The sequence below is a fragment of the Dendrobates tinctorius genome, unplaced genomic scaffold (genome assembly GCF_039654945.1).
Source record: "Dendrobates tinctorius isolate UK_male_01 unplaced genomic scaffold, ASM3965494v1 ptg000250l, whole genome shotgun sequence".
Classification (NCBI taxonomy): Eukaryota; Metazoa; Chordata; class Amphibia; order Anura; family Dendrobatidae; genus Dendrobates; species Dendrobates tinctorius.
Window position 1 is genome coordinate 61,204,352 of NW_027361917.1, and position 21,220 is coordinate 61,225,571.

General features: G+C 40.9%; 1 protein-coding gene across 1 annotated transcript; it reads right to left on the bottom strand.

Annotated features, from left to right (window-relative positions):
- Positions 1-1,168: 1,168 nt before the first annotated feature.
- Positions 1,169-11,402, bottom strand: GJE1 (gap junction protein epsilon 1). Its single transcript, XM_073557400.1, has 3 exons — positions 11,364-11,402; positions 10,453-10,635; positions 1,169-1,564 (listed from the first exon to the last, which is right to left on the bottom strand). Exons 1-3 carry the CDS (start codon positions 11,400-11,402, stop codon positions 1,169-1,171), a joined length of 618 nt encoding a protein of 205 aa, XP_073413501.1.
- Between the last annotated feature and the right edge of the window lie 9,818 nt (positions 11,403-21,220).

The window sequence follows — 21,220 nt, forward strand, 5'->3', positions numbered from 1 at the left end:
CTTACTTTCCACATGTGACTGTGCCCACCATGCGAAAAGTAAGCAGAACATTTGAGGATGGTACCCACGGTCCGGAGGAGAGTAGACTGTCCTCCGGGCTTTGAGTACCATATCCCTGTAAAAAATAGAATTTAAAATAAAAAATATTGTTATTCTCACCTTCCGACGTCCGGCGCAGCCTTCCCGCCTCTCTCCACACTCCCGGTCCCAGTAAGCCTTTGCGAGCGATGACGTCCATTCTCGCGGGATCACGAAGTCTCGCGGTCATTTGCGCGATCCCGCGAGAACGGAAATCATCGCGGTAATTGTCGCAAAGGATTACCGGGAGCGTGGAGAGAGGCGGGAAGGCTGCGCGGGATGTCGGAAGGTGAGAATAACAATATTTTTTTATTATTATTTTTACATTCTATCTTTTACTATTGAGGCCGCCTACGCGCCTATGTTTGACGAGTGTGACCAACCTGTCAATCAGTTCTCCAAGCGATGCTACAGATCGCTTGGAAAACGCTAGCAATTCTGCAAGATAATTACGCTTGCAAAATGCTAGTTTTTCCGCAGGAAAATCACGGGAATTTAAAATGCGATTTTCCCGCGGAATGGAATTCCGGAATTCTCGCGGTAATTTCCGCGAGAGTTCTGCTACGTGTGAACCCAGTTTTACTTTGTTTTGCTCAGTCATGCATTCATATATGTTATAAAACCATATATTTGGCTTATTATTTACATTGTGATGTTTAGAAGTATGTGAATTAAATAATATTTTAATATATATTAATAGGAATATTTACTTAGAGCAACTTTTGGCCCAAAAGAAGAATTAAATGCTGGTCTCCCTTATATTAGTAAATAAAAGAAATGGAACTCCGTTTCATCACCGCAATAAACATTTGTTTACTACATGTCATATTAATACTACTGTATCATCACCTGAACTTTGGTACTTCTCCTCCTACTTCATAGCCTTAATCAGTCTATGTATACGAATTGATATTTTCTCAATATGTACCGTACATATTTACAATTAAATACATGCTATCAATGCTGCCAAACGTAATTTCACACATATTAAAACCTGCAGTAAAATTGCAGATTTGTCTTGTTTTGTTGCATTTACAGCATGTTTCCATATTTCTGCACCAGAAATTCAGTAGATGGCACATACTGTTGGTTACTGATTGTTTAGGAATCCCAAACGCCGATACAGGATCTCAAATATCTCGGCTACACACAATACCATTGTAATTACAGTAAATGTATACATTGCAATTAAGAAAATTGTTTTCTCAAAGTGTTCTGGGACCATGCACCTGGTCAAATTATATTTCTTATCTAGGCTTCCTGCATCACATTTAAAGATTGGATTCACTTGAAAACCAAAAAGATGACTCTGTAGCCAAAAGGCTACTACTTCCAAAGTAATCCTTAACAGCACAGAGATTATATAAAAAACGGTGTAAACTGGTTTCTGGAGGATGTCTTCTTGATCTATACTCTTACAGGCTGCATAGAGATGAAAAACTGCTCCTGGGACTAACACAGTAACAAGCTGTAGGGCCCAAAATACCTGGAGAGGAAAAAAAGGGAAATTTTTTTACTATACTGTGAGCAATAACACACCGTAAATATTTCGAAAATAAACTAATAATTAATTATACATCTATAATAATAAATGCCCTAACCAGCTTCCGGTTGTAACAACTTCCGTCCAGTTGTAACCGGTGACGTCATCACACACACACGCACATGTTAACCCTCAACACACCACACCGCCTCAACACACACTCCTCTCACCTTTCACCTCCACTCATGTCCACTCACTCTTTCACTCCACATACGTTCCTTTCTCTCACTCCGTTTCTCATACTCACACCGTCATCGTCGCTGCCCCGACATCTTCCTCCGCCGCCGCGATCCAGGATCCAGACGTTCTCCAGGCCGCCGACATGTTCTTGCGGGACGCCATCTTGGATGTCGTGAAATCCCGCGAGATTCAAGATGGCGTCGCCGCAACAATATGTCGCTGGCGTGGACGACATCGGGATCCAAAAAGATGGCGTCGGCGAAATCTCGCGAGATTACGCCGACGCCATTTTGGATCCCGATGTCGCCCATGCCAGCGACATGTTGTTACGGCGACGCCATCTTGAATATCGCGGGACTTCACGACATCAAAGATGGCGTCCCGCAAGAATATGTTGCTGGCATGGGCGACATCGGGATCCAAAATGGCGTCGGCGTAATCTCGCGAGATTTCGCCGACGCCATCTTTTTGGATCCCGATGTCGTCCACGCCAGCGACATGTTGTTGCGGCGACGCTATCTTGAATATCGCGGGATTTCACGAAATCCAAGATGGCGTCCCGGAAGAACATGTCGGCGGCCTGGAGAACGTCTGGATCCTGGATCGCGGCGGCGGAGGAAGATGTAGGGGCAGCGACAATGACGGTGTGAGTATGAGAAATGGAGTGAGAGAAAGGAACGTATGTGGAGTGAAAGAGTGAGTGGACATGAGTGGAGGTGAAAGGTGAGAGGAGTGTGTGTTGAGGCGGTGTGGTGTGTTGAGGGTTAACATGGCAAGAGGTGTTAACGACGTCGGCGAAATCTCGTGAGATTTCGCCGACGCCATCTTGCATTCGTGAAATTGCGTCATTTACCTCACGCCGACTTGCTGTGCGGACGCTTGGCATTGCCTGTACCACCATGACTACTGCTGCCTTGGCCCTATGCCTGTTTACTGCCGGTGTCTAATTACTGGACCAATTTGCCTGTACCGCCATAACTACTGCTGCCTTGCTCCTCTGCCGGTGTCTAATTACAGGACCAATTTGCCTATACCGCCATAACTACTGCCTTTGTCCTCTGCCGGTGTCTAATTACAGGGCCAATTTGCCTATACTGCCATAACTACTGCTGCCTTGCTCCTCTGCCGGTGTCTAATTACAAGGCCAATTTGCCTCTACCGCCATAACTACTGCTGCCTTGCTCCTCTGCCGGTGTCTAATTACAGGGCTAATTTGCCTCTACTGCCATAACTACTGCTGCCTTGCTCCTCTGCCGGTGTCTAATTACAGGGCTAATTTGCCTCTACCGCCATAACTACTGCTGCCTTGCTCCTCTGCCGGTGTCTAATTACAGGGCCAATTTGCCTCTACCGCCATAACTACTGCTGCCTTGCTCCTCTGCCGGTGTCTAATTTACAGGGCCAATTTGCCTCTACCGCCATAACTACTGCTGCCTTGCTCCTCTGCCGGTGTCTAATTACAGGATCAATTTGCCTCTACCGCCATAACTACTGCTGCATTGCTCCTCTGCTGGTGTCTAATTACAGGGCCAATTTGCCTCTACCGCCATAACTACTGCTGCCTTGCTCCTCTGCCGGTGTCTAATTACAGGGCCAATTTGCCTCTACCGCCATAACTACTGCTGTCTTGCTCCTCTGCCGGTGTCTAACTACAGGGCCAATTTGCCACTACCACTTCATAACTACTGCTGGGCAATTACAGGGTCAATTAGTATCTGTTTACTCTACAATACTCCAGGACGCCTTCTTCACTGCCAGATAACTGCCAAATAGACTCCTTTACCTGTGCCAACATGAGTCATAACAAAAAGTATGCCAATGCCAGTGAAAGGAAAGCAGCTTTAGCACTACGACAAAAACAACGCCGTGCTAATGAGACTCCTGAGGAAAAACACCATCGCCTTGAGAAGATTAAGGCTTATAAACGCCGTCGCCTCACACACGAATCCCCTAACTCTAAATCCATAAGATTGGCTGAAGAAGCCTCTGCACGCCGTCACCGCCGACAACAGACGCCCTCTTCCTCATCATTATTATTAGACTCACAACAGGATGCTTCCACATCAGCATGTGGAACAATTTACTGCTACACTTCATCCCATATGCCGTTCACTGACATAACTAATCAGCAATCTGTTTCTGCCCTATCAATACCACCATTCAATACCGATGCACAGTATGCCAATGCCAGTGAAAGGAAAGCAGCTTTAGCACTACGACAAAAACAACGCCGTGCTAATGAGACTCCTGAGGAAAAACAGCATCGACTTGACAAGATTAAGGCTTATAAACGCCGTCGTCTCACACACGAATCCCCTAACTCTAAATCTATTACATTGGCTGTAGAAGCCTCTACACGCCATCACCGCCAACAACAGACGGCTTCTTCCTCATCATCTATAATAATAAATGCCCTAACCAGCTTCCGGTTGTAACAACTTCCGTCCAGTTGTAACCGGTGACGTCACCACACACACACGCACGTTAACCCTCAACACACCACACCGCCTCAACACACACTCCTCTCACCTTTCACCTCCACTCACGTCCACTCACTCTTTCACTCCACATACGTTCCTTTCTCTCACTCCGTTTCTCATACTCACACCGTCATCGTCGCTGCCCCGACATCTTCCTCCGCCGCCGCGATCCTGGATCCAGACGTTCTCCAGGCCGCCGACATGTTCTTGTGGCGACGCCATCTTGGATTTCGTGAAATCCCGCGAGATTCAAGATGGCGTCGCCGCAAGAACATGTCGCTGGCGTGGACGACTCGGGATCCAAAAAGATGGCGTCGGCGAAATCTCGCGAGATTACGCCGACGCCATTTTGGATCCCGACGTCGTCCACGCCGGCGACATGTTCTTCCGGCGACGCTATCTTGACTATCGCGGGATTTCACGATACTCAAGATGGCGTCGCCGCAAGAACATGTCGCCGGCATGGACAACGTCTGGATCCAGGATGGCGCCGGCGGAAGAAGATGTCGGGGATCGTGGAGCAGCGGCGATGACGGCGTGAGTATGAGAGACGGAGTGAGAGAAGGGGTCGTATGTGGAGTGAAAGAGTGAGTGGAGATGGTGAAAGGTGAGAGGAGTGTGTGTTGAGGAGTGTGTGTGTTGAGGGTTAACATGGCAAGAGGTGTGATGCTATCGCATCCTCCCGATGCGATAGCATCGGGCCATAATCTAGTTTATTAGAAGCACCATTTTCTTGAAACCTAAATAGTAAAGGGTAGGAAATTGTAGTTAGCTTGGAAAACCGCTTTAACTCCTAGTGAATTATGAATGATATTATCATTAACCTTCATGTCCCTCTAGACCAGTGTTCCCCAACTCTGGTCCTCAAGAGCCTCCAACAGGTCATGGTTTCAGGATTTCCTTAGTATTGAACAGGTGATGGAATTATTGCCTGTCCAGGTGACGCGATGATAATCTTGGCAATGCTAAGGAAATCCTGAAAACATAGTGGTTGGTGGCTCTTGAGGGCCGGAGTTGGAGAAGGGAATGCTGCTCTAGACTATAGACCACCATGAATTTGTTCATTAAAATTTGTTTTCAAGACATAACAAAATAATAAATTTATTACTGTAGTTCTTTATAATATTTTTTTCAACATTAAAGAGAATCTGTCACTATGACTTCACAACCCAAACCATTTATATGCGTGTGTAGCTGTTTCAAAGACAAGTCAAGTAATAGCTTTATATGGCCAGTCCTTTCCTCCGTTACTGAGAAATTAGAGTTTGAATTGATATGCAAATGAGCTGTAGATCTGAAGTCTCTGTAACTCAAGTTCTATTCCCCATCCAGCACCATCTCCTCCTGCATGGTTGACGGCTCCTTTGCTAAAGTTACACAGCCCACAAACCCTCTGGCAAGCAGGAGGAGGTAGCGCAAAACAGGAAAAAGAGATGGAGTGACAGAGGCTACAGATCTACAAATAGCTTGTCAGCCTCATTTGCATATCATTTCAACTGTTAATTTGTCTGTAATGGAGGTATGATCATGTAAAGGTATTGCTGGAATTGTATTTGAAAGAGCTACAATAAGAAACGATATGATGAAGGTGTGAAATTGTGCTCCATACACAAGCGCAATCTCATATTGGTGACCTATCCAAAAAATCAATGTAGTGGAAAACTCCGTTAAATTTGCATTACAAATCTTGCATGTTTATGTATGTTGTAATAACTCTGAATCGATTCAACATATCTCAGTGATTTTTTCATGATGTATTTTATTTAATGTTAGTGATAAATTTAGGTTTATATGATTTTTGTTTTGTATATCCAGTACAGACCAAAAGTTTGGACACACCTTCTCATTCAAATAGTTTTCTTTATTTTCATGACTATGAAAATTGTAGATTCACTCTGAAGGCATCAAAACTATGAATTAGCACATGTGGAATTATATAATTAACAAAAAAGTGTGAAACAACTGAAAATATGTCTTATATTCTAGGTTCTTCAAAGTAGCCACCTTTTGCTTTCAATACTGCTTTGCACACTCTTGGCATTCTCTTGATGAGCTTCAAGAGGTAGTCACCGGAAATGGTTTTCACTTCACAGGTGTGCCCTGTCAGGTTTAATAAGTGGGATTTCTTGCCTTATAAATGTGGTTGGGACCATCAGTTGTGTTGTGCAGAAGTCTGGTGGATACACAGCTGATAGTCCTACTGAATAGACTGTTAGAATTTGTATTATGGCAAGAAAAAAGCAGCTAAGTAAAGAAAAACGAGTGGGCATCATTACTTTAAGAAATGAAGGTCAGTCAGTCCGAAAAATTGGGAAAACTTTGAAAGTGTCCCCAAGTGCAGTGGCAAAAACCATCAAGCACTACAAAGAAACTGGCTCACATGAGGACCGCCCCAGGAAAGGAAGACCAAGAGTCACCTCTGCTGCGGAGGATAAGTTCATCCGAGTCACCAGCTTCAGAAATCGCAGGTTATCAGCAGCTCAGAATAGAGACCAGGTCAATGACACAGGCAACAAGCAGAAGAGACTTGTTTGGGCTAAAGACCACAAGAAATGGACATTAGACCAGAGGAAATTTGTGCTTCGGTCTGATGAGTCCAAATTTGAGATCTTTGGTTCCAACCACCGTGTTTTTGTGCGACGCAAAAAAGGTGAACTGATGGACTCTACATGCCTGGTTCCCACCTTGAAACAAGGAGGAGGAGGTGTGATGGTGTGGGGGTGCTTTGCTGGTGACACTGTTGGGGATTTATTCAAAATTGAAGGCATACTGAACCAGCATGGCTACCACAGCATCTTGCAGCGGCATGCTATTCCATCTGGTTTGGGTTTAATTGGACCATCATTTATTTTTCAACAGGACAATGACCCCAAACACACCTCCAGGCTGTGTAAGGGCTATTTGACCAAGAAGGGGAGTGATTGGGTGCTATGCCAGATGACCTGGCCTCCACAGTCACTAGACCTGAACCCAATCGAGATGGTTTGGGGTGAGCTGGACCGCAGAGTGAAGGCAAAAGGGCCAACAAGTGCTAAGCATCTCTGGGAACTCCTTCAAGACTGTTGGAAGACCATTTCCAGTGACTACCTCTTGAAGATCAACAAGAGAATGCCAAGAGTGTGCAAAGCAGTAATCAAAGCAAAAGGTGGCTACTGTGAAGAACCTAGAATATAAGACATATTTTCAGTTGTTTCACACTTTTTTGTTAATTATATAATTCCACATGTGTTAATTCATAGTTTTGATGCCTTCAGAGTGAATCTACAATTTTCATAGTCATGAAAATAAAGAAAACTCTTTGAATGAGAAGGTGTGTCCAAACTTTTGGTCTGTACTATATATATATATATATGCAGTATATATAAATATATATATATATATACATATATATATGGCGTGCTTATGGTGTTAAAGAGAGAGCGCTCTCCCTCTGTTAACCCCTTAGTGACAGAGCCAATTTTGTACTTAATGACCAAGCCAATTTTTACAATTCTGATCACTGTCACTTTATGAAGTTATAGCTCTGGAAAGCTTTAACATAGCTCACTGATTCTGAGAATGTTGTTTCGTGACATATTGTACTTCATGTTAGTGGTAAAATTTATTTGACATGACTTGCAATTATTTATGAAAAAAATGGAAATTTGGCAAAAATTTTGAAAATTTTGGAATTTTCAAACTTAATTTTTGTGCTCTTAAACCAGAGAGTCCTATCGTACAAAATACTTAATAAATAACATTTCCCACATGTCTACTTTACATCAGCCCAATTTTGGAAACATAATTTTGTTTTTGTTAGGATGTTATAAGGGTTAAAATTTGACCAGAGATTTCTCATTTTTCCAACAAAATTTACAAAACCATATTTTTAGGGACCACCTGACATATGAAGTGAGTTTGGAGGGTTAATATGACAGAAAATGCCAAAAAGTGACATCATTCTAAAAACTGCACCCCTCAAGGTGCTCAAAACCCCATTCAAGAAGTTTATTAACCCTTCAGTTGCTTCACGAGAATTAAAGCAATGTGGAAGGAAAAAATGAACATTTTATTTTTTTCACAAAAATTTTACGTTAGACCCAAACATTTTTTTTTCACAAGGGTATAAGAAGATAATGGACCATACAATTTGTTATCCAATTTCTCCTGAGTACAACAATACCTCGTATGTGGGGAAATGCCACTGTTTGGGCGCATGGCAGAGCTCGCAAGGAAGGAGCACTGTTTGACTTTTTGAAGCCAAAATTGGCTGGAATCAATGGAGGGCGCCATGTCATGTTTGGAGACCCCCTGATATACCTAAAAAGTGGAATCCCCCCAATTCTAACTCCAACCAAAACACAGTCCTACCCCTGACCCTAATCCCAACCCTAACCCTAATCCCAACCCTAACCCAAACTACAACTCTAACTCCAACTCCAACACCACTGTAACCCCAACACCACCGTAACCCCAACACAACCCTAACCCCAACACCATAACCGTAACCCCCACACCACAGCCGTAACCCCATCACTACAATCGTAACCTCAACTGTAAAACCAACACAACCCTAACTCTAGCCCAACCTTAACCCTAGCTCTAACCCTCGCCCCAACTCTAACCCTAATGGAAAAATGGAAATAAATATTTTTTTATTTTATTATTTTTACCTAACTAAGGGGGTGATAAAGGTGGTTTGATTTACTATTTTTTTTAATTTTGATCACTATGATAGGGTGTATCACAGTGATCAAAATGAACCAATAGGAGAAATCTCCTATTGTTGCTGGGTGCCAGACAGCAGATCTCGTTGGTCGCACTGCACATGAGCCTGCCATTTTTTCCCATAAAACACCGGGGGACAGAGCCGGAGGTACCAGAGGGGGCTCGGGGGACCCCATTGCTCTCTCGTCTCATGTGCTAGATCATCAGAGGAGAGAGAGATAAATGGGAAATCGGACAGCGTATAGTCAGTCGTTAAGGGGTTAAAGGGCTTTTACAAGAAATAAAGTACATTTTACTCAATAGATCTTGAAATAAAAATAAACTCCAGAATTGAATGTGTCAAAAAATGTTCCTAAGATAATCTTATAAATGTGCCCCTGCTATGTACTGTGTAATGGCTTTGTCTGACCGTACAGGGGCATGATCTGCTCATACCACAGCTCCTGGGCAGGGGAAGAAGCAAAAGAGAGTATACAGACATTACAGCCTGGGATCACAGCTGATTATTTGTGAGATGTAAAACATTTGCTGCTTTTAAACAGGCAGGGAAATATCTTACCTCACAAAAAGCAGCAGATGCAATCCTATGCTGTAATGTCTGTATACTCTCTTTAAATGCCCACAAACAGTGCTAACACTAATCATGGCTGACCCCTGCATTTTCACCCATTAGGGGACGCTATTCTCTTATTCCTCAAATCAGTAAAAAGATGTATTGTGGTGACTGATAAATAGATAAAGCTGCTCATTCACTACAATATCTGTTGACTGCATGCTCTTTTCAGCAATTTCTAAGAATTCTGCCACATGCATGTGTACGTGGCTGAGCACGGATGTGTTTCGACATTGGTCACGAAATATGCCACTGCCAAACACCTCTGATAGCAACTTATCTTTCATGGTGAAAAAGAGAAATGGACATGTTGTAAACTAACATACCTGATCCTTCTTCCTCCCATTATCTGGTAAAAGGGGAAACTATACACATTAAATAGTTGAGTAGTTTTGCTGACACTAGCACATTTAGCCAACAAACAACCAATGATCATATAGCCACTGGCTTAAATCAGCTATATTACTGATAAAGTGGCAGATAGCACATAAGTATGGACCGGAAGTTAGTTTTTATGTATTTTTCTGAGAGCCTCAATGTGAGTTTTATAGGAATGCATAAAGATACTGACTTCACTACACTAAAGACGCTGTGCAATTTGGAGAGTCAGTATGTAATGATGAGAGTCAGTATCGGTAACACAAGCTACAACAGAGAAACGGAACAGAGGCTGAAACAACCGAAATGAAGGGCTCGGTATGAAAATTAACGGTATTACTATGTAACTGATGTACATTACTATCAAATCAAAAAGTTACAGTATATGGAATAAGAAAATATTCAACTTAGTTACATTTCATTTCAATTTGCACTCGACCAATTGCTATGGTGTGCCAACCATGTTGTCTTACCTGTGGTGTTATCGGTCGAAATTGGTTGTAGCAGAAGAGGTTTACTTCCCTTTTGTCAGGATCACAACTGAAGTGCAAGGCCTCATTTCCATATACAGCAAAGCCCAGGACACCAAGAAAAAACATTCGTACAGATCCAAAGAAAAGGGTGTGGAACTGACCAATCACGGTTGGAGGTCTGAGCTTCAAAAATAATAATAATCATTTATAGGAAACTTGTTAAAAAAATAAAAATACATAATGTTCTTTATTATTATTAATGATAATACAATACTCTAAATTTATTCAAAATAGATTTCTGAAACATGACTTACAAACATTCTTCAGTGATTACAGGTTTTTTCATTGTTGTGCAATAATCACACATACAAGACGGCTAGACTACACTCAACATACTACTGTAATTGTGCTAGAAAATAGTCCTCAGCATTTTCCCGTAACTAACGTGGCTCTGGAGGCCTCGATTGCTTATTGTATTATGTGAAAGAGGAGTCAGCAATGTAGGAAAATAGAGCATCAGATTTATCCATTGTTGTCCCACATAGAGTTGATAGAAATCTCCAGATACGCCCTCGCAAATAAATAACTGTAGGCTGTACCACACTATTTAGGAACATCACACCAAGCTTTACTTCTGGAAAACAAATATCTAGCTAGTTAAAATATTAGTACAAAGCCAAAAAACAAACCACTTTCCACAATACTTGGACCAAGCACTATTATTTTTAAGTTGACGCCTAAATCACATGATTACATTTTGCTGAAATGTAAAAATGTCATTTTTTTTAATAAAATCGAATCAAGAGTCCATGCTGACTTGACTGACACAATCGGTAAAGGAAAAAGAAGCCCGTCTCGTACTTGGCCAGTATGAGGTTGAGGAGAATGCTATGCTGTCACTTAATACTTACACATCCTTCATAGAAGTTCTTGATATAATTTAAAGACATCTCTTGTAAAATGTTATCTCGGTGTAAATCTGAAGTAATTCATGTCTCTCATTGCCAATTTGCTGTCACCGGAACCCAGTTCACAGCTATTGCTCTCTCATGACCCTTGCTGTAGCAAACTCTTGTCACTGCACATTTCTCTTTTATCCCTAGGCCCCAATCAATTTACTCTCTCAGGACAAAAAAAAGCAAAACAAAGCATAGTACATGTGGTCAGCTCCATGATGCCCAACAAACTCTGTCAGCAGAAACCTCAACACAATTCTAAGGTAAGAATACAACAGTTATATGTAGATCTTTGACACTGACAGATCTTCCACCCTTTTTATTCCTAGAAAGTAATTTACAAATGACTGCGTAGAGAAACAAACAGAAAACTTTTTTGGGGGGATAAGATAGATAGATATAAAATATTCTCATCATTTTTATGCTCTTTTAAATTCTACTATAGAATAGGAACACAATTATTTGAGTTTCATCTTACACAAACCTCTTGTGACAAAATGTACAATTGGTGGAGAAAGGTTGAATTTGATGGACCTAGGTCTTTTTTCAACCTATGTCACTATATGTAACTAGGTAACTACATTAACAAGTAATCAATGTTTTAAAACTAATATCTCCAACATTTTTATTGTATAGATAATATAACTTCTTGACTAATTTACACAAAATATTTGCAAGCAAACCTATAAAAAGTAAAAGACAAACACACTTCGTATAGAGGATACAGTGACATACAGTGCTGTATTACAAAGCCATATAGAGATTTTGTGGCCATAAAGTATGTTACTCACCAACCTCAGTCCAGGTGTTGTGTTGTTTGGACGACCCATTTATTGATGGTTTGTGGTCACTTTCATCCTTTTTGCTTAAAATTCCACAGGTGATCTGCATTAACAGAGCCAGACAGAGCCATATCTCCACTATCACTAATCAGTAGTTTGTACAAAAATCATCAGTATTGACTGAATAATTGTCACCAGCATAATGTCAAAAGTCACATTAAACCCAGCACTAGAGATTGACTTTCTGATACCATGTTTTGTGCCGAACTATTGCCTAATTTACAGAATAAGAACCATGTACTCTAGAAACACAATACAAAAATGAATTGTCATCAAAAGCATCATGTGACTCTAGGACTAGTTTTGTGAATAAATGACAATGAAAACAGCCTTATTTAAAGGGAACCTGTCAGCAGTTTTGGCCGATATAAGATGCCTTTCAGGGCTTATCTACAGCATTCTATAATGTTGTAAATAAGCCCCTGGTCTGACCTCAACGATAAGAAAAATAAGTTTTATTAAACTCACCCGAGGGGGTGGTCTGGTGCCTCCCATCTTCTTGCGATGCCACCTTCTTGTTGCTTCATCGCTCCCCGGCATCGCGCTCCTACATAGGCGTACTTATCTGCCCTGTTGACAGCAGAGTAAAGTACTGCAGTGCGCAGGCGCTGGGCCTCTCTGACCTTTCCCAGGGCCTGCGCACTGCAGTACTTTACTCTGCCCTCAACAGTGCAGATAGGTATGCTTGCACAGGAGCGCAATGAATCAAGCAGGAGGCGGCGGCATCGCAAGAAAATACAGGTCGTACCAGGGGCTTATCTACAGCATTCTAAAATGCTGTAGATAAGCCCTGAAAGGCAGTGGCCATATCTTATATCAGCCAAAAGTGCTGGCAGGTTCGCTTTAAAGGGTTCTTATCAAGTTGTTTCTTGAGTAGGTCAGAGCAATGCAGCATTCTTAGTTTCTTGACATCTGGAAGGTCATGCTTCAGTGACAGCTTTGGTGAATAGTAGAGCTGTAATATTAGTATAACGCTAAAGGCCCTTTTACATTTAGTGATGCACCAGCGATCCAACCAGCGATCCGACCCGGTCAGGATCGCTGGTGCATCGCTAAATGATCGCTAGTGAGCTTCCACACAGGAAGATCTCACAGCGATGCAGCAGCGACGCAGCGCACGATACTCACCTTTCACACACAGCGATCCTGTCGTCCTCCCGCCCGCGTCCAGCGTCGCTCGTCTCACACAGCAGGAAGCCCAGCAGGAAGCAGACAACGAGAAATGGAGCCGCCCGATCTCGCGCGATCAGCGATGGACAGCGGGGGAGCCGGTCGGAGGTAAGTATCACACATAGCGATATCGCTAGCAATATCGCTATAACGTCACAAAATCAGTGACGTTTTAGCGATATTGCTAGCGATATCGCTATGTGTAAAACCCCCTTTAAGCTCAGCATCAGATTTGCTATGACACAAACAGTTTTCAGTGGTTCATTTTTAAGTGTGCCCTGATAACACTATATTTACACACAGAGATAATGGGGCTTTTGAACAAGGACACAGCTACAGGCAGTGAGAGTAGAGAGCTGAGATTAGGAGACTTTCTCTGAAAGCTGATGATTTTGAAGGATTGATAATTGCATCCCTCTTCAGAAGCTGAGAGGAAGGAATGTAAGCAGGTAACTGCTGTATAGAAATCCATGGGCTAGAAAGAGGTGACTATTATGTTAGGAGTTAACTCCTCTCCTGAAATGTAACTTCTGCACACTGTCATCTAGGGTCTGGAAAGGCTCTTTACACTAAAAGATAAAAAAGGTCATTGCAGGTGAATGACAGCAGATAGAAAAAGCAAGTAAGCTTGTTTATTTTCATGCTAGCTAATTCTAATTAAAATAATTTAAGAACTTGAGATTCCCCTTTAACTAAGAAGTGTCTGCTCAAACTTTTAAGTTATGCAACATAATTCAATAGATATTTTAAAACTGGTCTCTGCAACATTGCAATAAAATGCAATAACAGGTGATGAAAACATCGTATCTACCCAAAATAATAACAATAAAAACGTCTGCTCGGCCAGCAAAAAAATAAGCCCTCACCCAGACCCAGATCCCGAAAAACGGAAACGCTATTGGTCTTGGAAAATGGACTATTTTTTTTTTACAAACTTTGGATTTTTTTTCAGCACTTAAATAAAAAAGAACCTATACATGTTTGGTATCGCTGAACTTGTAATGACCTCGGAAATCAATATGGCATGGTAGCATTTAGTGAACATAGTTAAAAAAAAAGACAAAAAGAAATTGCACTTTTTTAAAATTTTATCTCAGTTAGAATTTTTTTTCCCGTTTTCCAGTACACAATATGGTAAGAGCTATGGTATCGTTCAAAAGTAAAACTCGACCCACAGAAAACAAGCCCTCACATGGCCATATTGAAGGAAAAATAAAAAAGTTATGGCTCTGGGAAGAAGGGGAGTAAAAAACGGAAACACAAAAATGGAAATTTATTTTCCAAGAAGAAAAAGGTCGCACTCTGCGGGCTGATTGTGACTGTTTACTGACACATAATTACATGTCACGTCGGGGATGTGAAGATAAGAGTGTCAAATGGCTGACAACGGCCGTTTCGCGCTGCTCGAGCGCTTCCACGGGTCAAAGAGCAGGGGGAAATGATGGATTCTTATGCAAACCAGTCACTCCTCCTACCCCAGCCGCTGTATAAATGACAAATCAAACAAGTGCTCAGTGCAAACATATAAAAAAACATACATACAATTCACCGCCGCAGCGGGAACAATAGACTTTAACATTTAAAGATAAATATTACAAGGACTACAGAATTATTATTCTCTTTACTGAATAGCCTCTATTATTAAGTTAACCCTTCAAGGTAATATATAATTTGCCCCAATATCGGTGTAACTAGGAATATAATTTATTAAGGTCATCATTATGGCATAAATGGTTATAAGATAGGTACTAGGGATTTTTAATTCCAATAGTTGGAGTCACAATAAAATTGCATGAATATCTTGATTAGATCATAATTTATGGAGGCATACATTTGCTAAGGCTATAATAGCATGTAGTCTTTGGTATCTATAAAAAAGTTGTTTCCCTCGGAATATATTACCTTGAAGGGTTAACTTAATAATAGAGGCTATTCAGTAAAGAGAATAATAATTCAGTAGTCCTTGTAATATTTATCTTTAAATGTTAAAGTCTATTGTTCCCGCTGCAGCAGTGAATTGTATGTATGTTTTTTTATATGTTAGCACTGAGCACTTGTTTGATTTGTCATTTATACAGCGGCTGGGGTAGGAGGAGTGACTGGTTTGCATAAGAATCCATCATTTCCCCCTGCTCTTTGACCCGTGGAAGCGCTCGAGCAGCGCGAAACGGCCGTTCTCAGCCATTTGACACTCTTATCTTCACATCCCCGACGTGACATGTAATTATGTGTCAATAAACAGTCACAATCAGCCCGCAGAGTGCGACCTTTTCCTTCTTGGAAAATAAGTTTGGACTGCCACAAGGTCAGGCACCCGGGAATCCTGGATGTGAGCTTACCGCCAGTTGAGACCCACGGATCCAAGCACGGTAACAGCGGTGCCACCCGCTTTCTTTATATTGTTATTAGCACTTGGCTTTTGGACTGAGCACGCATTGTTACTGGATCTTTAGAGTGGATTATTCAGACGTTGTACCCACAGCAGTTTAACCATGTCGGTAGACATGGAGGCGGATTTAGCCACACTGGGAATGAGCCTACAGGCTGGTCGGGAGGATGTTGATAAATATTTCAAAGAGTGTGAAACTTGTGACGAAGTGCAGACTTTAAGCACTAAAGCTTTGGAATTTAAATTAATGAATTTGGCTGAGAGAGAGATAAAATTATTTTGGTCTAATAATTCACTGAAGTCCTACAGTGAGTGTGGACGTGTACCCCGTGGATTAAGAGTGTGGAAGGAAATTTCCGAGTTCAGAGGTGATGCCTCCTTTCGTATGGAATGGGAAAAAATTTTACTTAAATGTTCACAAGATTTATTGCAATTAGTTCTGGCTACCAATATGCACAATTATGATACAGTTAAAGAGGAATTGACTAAATCACAAGAAGAGTTAAAACCGAGACTGACGGACAATCAGTGGCTTACATTTAATAAAAAAATGGACAGTAAATTATTGCCGATGCAAGCAGAGATTAAATTAAGAAAACGAGATAAATTTCTGCGTGATAAAAATGATTTCTTGAATGGCCAGATATTCAGTTGGAACAAGCAACGCATGAATGTACATACTGGACAGTCGGGGAAAGGGAAATATAAGCGCCATTATCAGAAACAAAACCAGGCTCCAATTAGGAGAGATTATTTGACAACGGATTCTGATTCAAGTATGGGAGAGGGAGCCAGTTCATCCATGACTCCATTTGATCAGCAAGTATCAGCAGAAGCAGGTGCGTCTGGACAAAATATCCCTTTAGGCGGAGGATCAGAAGAGGAGGGAGGAAGACCGTATGGTCCAAATCGCAAGAGAAAACAGGTCTCATGGAGAACGAGACGTTAATGGACACATCGTCGTATGTAGTGATAAATTTAACTAATCATGTGCTGAAAGATTCCCATTATTCATTACTAGCTAAAGGTCTACATTTTTGTATACCAGAGAATTTCGATTTAACAGAATTTAAAATTGATTTATTTAAATTCATCAGGAAGATGCACTTGCATGAGCAATTTTTATTAAAATCTCCTACTGACACTCCACTATAAGGGCAGGTCCAATGTGAAGTTGGTCCTTTAGGATTCATGGCAGGAGTAGGTACGTTGGCGGAGGTGCATGAAGACGCTGCATTATTATTGAGTATCACTGAATCTGAAGGTGATTATCCACAAATGAGTAAAACACCATTCTTAGGAGGGGTAACATCACAATATATGCCCCCGGTCTCCCCAGGAAATCTTATTGATTTATTTGAGACATTAGTCACAAAAGATGTAGAAGCATTAATATATCCCACAGCTCCTCCGAATCTAACAGTGGCAGAGAAGCAAGCAATGAGAGAAATTAGAGATTGGGCAGATACAGTAGTTAGACCATCAGATAAAGGAGGGAACACTGTTCTTTTGGCCAGAGAAATGTATTTTGCAGAAGCCCACAGACAATTATCAGATACAGTAACATACACGAAACTGGCGGGGGATCCCACCCCCAAATTTGTAAGAGATTTGAGGTCTTTACTCAGACAATATGTTACAAAAAATGTTATTTCTGAAAAAAAGGCTGAAAAATTAGTGCCTGAATTTCCCACGCGCCCTCACTGGTACCATGTACCAAAAATACACAAATCCTTATCCTGTCCTCCAGGCCGCCCCATCGTTTCTGGGATAGGATCAGTGACGGAGGCACTTTCACAATATGTAGACTGGCTATTACGACCAATGTTAATACAGATTCCGTCCTATATAAGAGACACGAAAGCTTTCTTAAAAGTCATACATGAGTTTGGGTGGCAACCTGGTTTCTTCCTAACATCAATAGATGTAGAAAGTCTTTATACAAGAATTCCCCAACAATTGGGCGTTGATACTATTAGGGAGATATTAGGCACTACAGGAAAGGAACAAGCTTTTATTGATTTCGTTTGTGATGCATTGAGTTTTATTTTAACACACAATGCTTTTACATTCGATTCAAAATGGTACAGTCAAAATGTGGGAACTGCGATGGGGACACCAGTATCATGTACATTCGCAAATTTGTTTTGGGGGGTTTTTGAGGAGAAATACATTTATAATATGCAAAAGTATTTTAGACACATCAGACTATACCTCAGATATGTGGACGATGTGTTCATAATTTGGGATGGTACAAGATAAACATTTGTGGAATTTGTTAATTATTTAAATGACGTGAACCAAATGAATATGGTATTTACATACAACTTTGGAGGTGTGAAATTGGAGTTTCTAGATGTCCTCTTGGAGATCAAGGAGGACATTATTTGTACATCGGTTTTTAGGAAACCAATAGCAACCAATTCCATATTGCGGTCTGATAGTTATCATCCAACACATAACATTAATTCCTTACCATATAGCCAGTTTTTGAGAATATTTTGTTCGAATAATACAGTGGAGGGTCGGGAACGACAATCCAGAGAACTTCATGAGAGATTGAGACAACGAGGATATCTCGACCGATTGTTGGATGCCACATTTCAGAAAGTGAAATCGCAATGGGATGATAATAAGAGATGTATGGTGCATCAACAGAATAAAGATAGTAAGAAGGAAAAGAGATTCACTTTCTGTTTCCGTTATGGTCCGATGGATAGACAGATTAGATCGGTTATTAGGAAACATTGGCACATTTTGGAACAAGATAGGGAATTGATCGATATAGTGTCACGAGGTCCACTTATTTCTAATAAGCGCAGTACAAGGATTAGGGATGTTTTAGTCCAGAATCGTCTTATAACACAACATGAAACATGGTTGAACCAAGGAATACCGAAGGGAAATTATAAATGTGGACAATGTTCCTATTGTAGGTATCATTGCACAGACCGCACACTGCATATGGGTGCAGTCAGACATACAGTGTCCAGTTTAATAACATGTAAGACCGATTATGTGGTTTATGTCATTTTTTGTACATGTCGATTTTTCTACATAGGAAAAACCATACGGCCGCTTTATGTACGGTTTCGGGAACATTTCAAGTCGATAAAAACAGGAAAAGGAGTGCCCCGTCTTATAAATCATGTTAAGACTGTACATGGGATGGATCCAAGCGTTCTTTCTTTTGCGGGTATCGAAAAAGTGATATTACCCCCACAATGGGGGAACTTGCATAGATTATTATTGAAACGGGAATCCAAATGGATAATGGATACACGAGCGACTGGCCCCACAGGTTTTAATGATAAAGTAGATATGGCCATTTTCCTATGATAACCGATTTAAATAAGAATTTAATGCACATAATCATAGGTTATAGATCGAGGATGATGTCTAGTAAATAATGTAAATTGTTGACATTAGTTAGTGCATATTATTAAAAACACATTCATGTTTAGATATTTTCTTGATTGGTTAAATTAGAATCATGCTATATAATTTGCCCCAATATCGGTGTAACTAGGAATATAATTTATTAAGGTCATCATTATGGCATAAATGGTTATAAGATAGGTACTAGGGATTTTTAATTCCAATAGTTGGAGTCACAATAAAATTGCATGAATATCTTGATTAGATCATAATTTATGGAGGCATACATTTGCTAAGGCTATAATAGCATGTAGTCTTTGGTATCTATGAAAAAGTTGTTTCCCTCGGAATATATTACCTTGAAGGGTTAACTTAATAATAGAGGCTATTCAGTAAAGAGAATAATAATTCAGTAGTCCTTGTAATATTTATCTTTAAATGTTAAAGTCTATTGTTCCCGCTGCAGCAGTGAATTGTATGTATGTTTTTTTATATGTTAGCACTGAGCACTTGTTTGATTTGTCATTTATACAGCGGCTGGGGTAGGAGGAGTGACTGGTTTGCATAAGAATCCATCATTTCCCCCTGCTCTTTGACCCGTGGAAGCGCTCGAGCAGCGCGAAACGGCCGTTCTCAGCCATTTGACACTCTTATCTTCACATCCCCGACGTGACATGTAATTATGTGTCAATAAACAGTCACAATCAGCCCGCAGAGTGCGACCTTTTCCTTCTTGGAAAATAAGTTTGGACTGCCACAAGGTCAGGCACCCGGGAATCCTGGATGTGAGCTTACCGCCAGTTGAGACCCACAGATCCAAGCACGGTAACAGTGGTGCCACCCGCTTTCTTTATATTGTTATTAGCACTTGGCTTTTGGACTGAGCACGCATTGTTACTGGATCTTTAGAGTGGATTATTCAGACGTTGTACCCACAGCAGTTTAACCATGTCGGTAGACATGGAGGCAGATTTAGCCACACTGGGAATGAGCCTACAGGCTGGTCGGGAGGATGTTGATAAATATTTCAAAGAGTGTGAAACTTGTGACGAAGTGCAGACTTTAAGCACTAAAGCTTTGGAATTTAAATTAATGAATTTGGCTGAGAGAGAGATTAAATTATTTTGGTCTAATAATTCACTGAAGTCCTACAGTGAGTGTGGACGTGTACCCCGTGGATTAAGAGTGTGGAAGGAAATTTCCGAGTTCAGAGGTGATGCCTCCTTTCGTATGGAATGGGAAAAAATTTTACTTAAATGTTCACAAGATTTATTGCAATTAGTTCTGGCTACCAATATGCACAATTATGATACAGTTAAAGAGGAATTGACTAAATCACAAGAAGAGTTAAAACCGAGACTGACGGACAATCAGTGGCTTACATTTAATAAAAAAATGGACAGTAAATTATTGCCGATGCAAGCAGAGATTAAATTAAGAAAACGAGATAAATTTCTGCGTGATAAAAATGATTTCTTGAATGGCCAGATATTCAGTTGGAACAAGCAACGCATGAATGTACATACTGGACAGTCGGGGAAAGGGAAATATAAGCGCCATTATCAGAAACAAAACCAGGCTCCAATTAGGAGAGATTATTTGACAACGGATTCTGATTCAAGTATGGGAGAGGGAGCCAGTTCATCCATGACTCCATTTGATCAGCAAGTATCAGCAGAAGCAGGTGCGTCTGGACAAAATATCCCTTTAGGCGGAGGATCAGAAGAGGAGGGAGGAAGACCGTATGGTCCAAATCACAAGAGAAAACAGGTCTCATGGAGAACGAGACGTTAATGGACACATCGTCGTATGTAGTGATAAATTTAACTAATCATGTGCTGAAAGATTCCCATTATTCATTACTAGCTAAAGGTCTACATTTTTGTATACCAGAGAATTTCGATTTAACAGAATTTAAAATTGATTTATTTAAATTCATCAGGAAGATGCACTTGCATGAGCAATTTTTATTAAAATCTCCTACTGACACTCCACTATAAGGGCAGGTCCAATGTGAAGTTGGTCCTTTAGGA

Excerpts from the sequence above, each read along its gene's own strand:
- GJE1 (XM_073557400.1), bottom strand. The coding sequence starts at position 11,402 with ATGTCTTTAAATTATATCAAGAACTTCTATGAAGGATGT. Across the intron at positions 10,636-11,363 it reads AGAACTTCTATGAAGGATGT|CTCAGACCTCCAACCGTGAT; the intron begins GTAAGTATTAAG and ends TTATTTTTGAAG. Across the intron at positions 1,565-10,452 it reads TTCGACCGATAACACCACAG|GTATTTTGGGCCCTACAGCT; the intron begins GTAAGACAACAT and ends TTTCCTCTCCAG.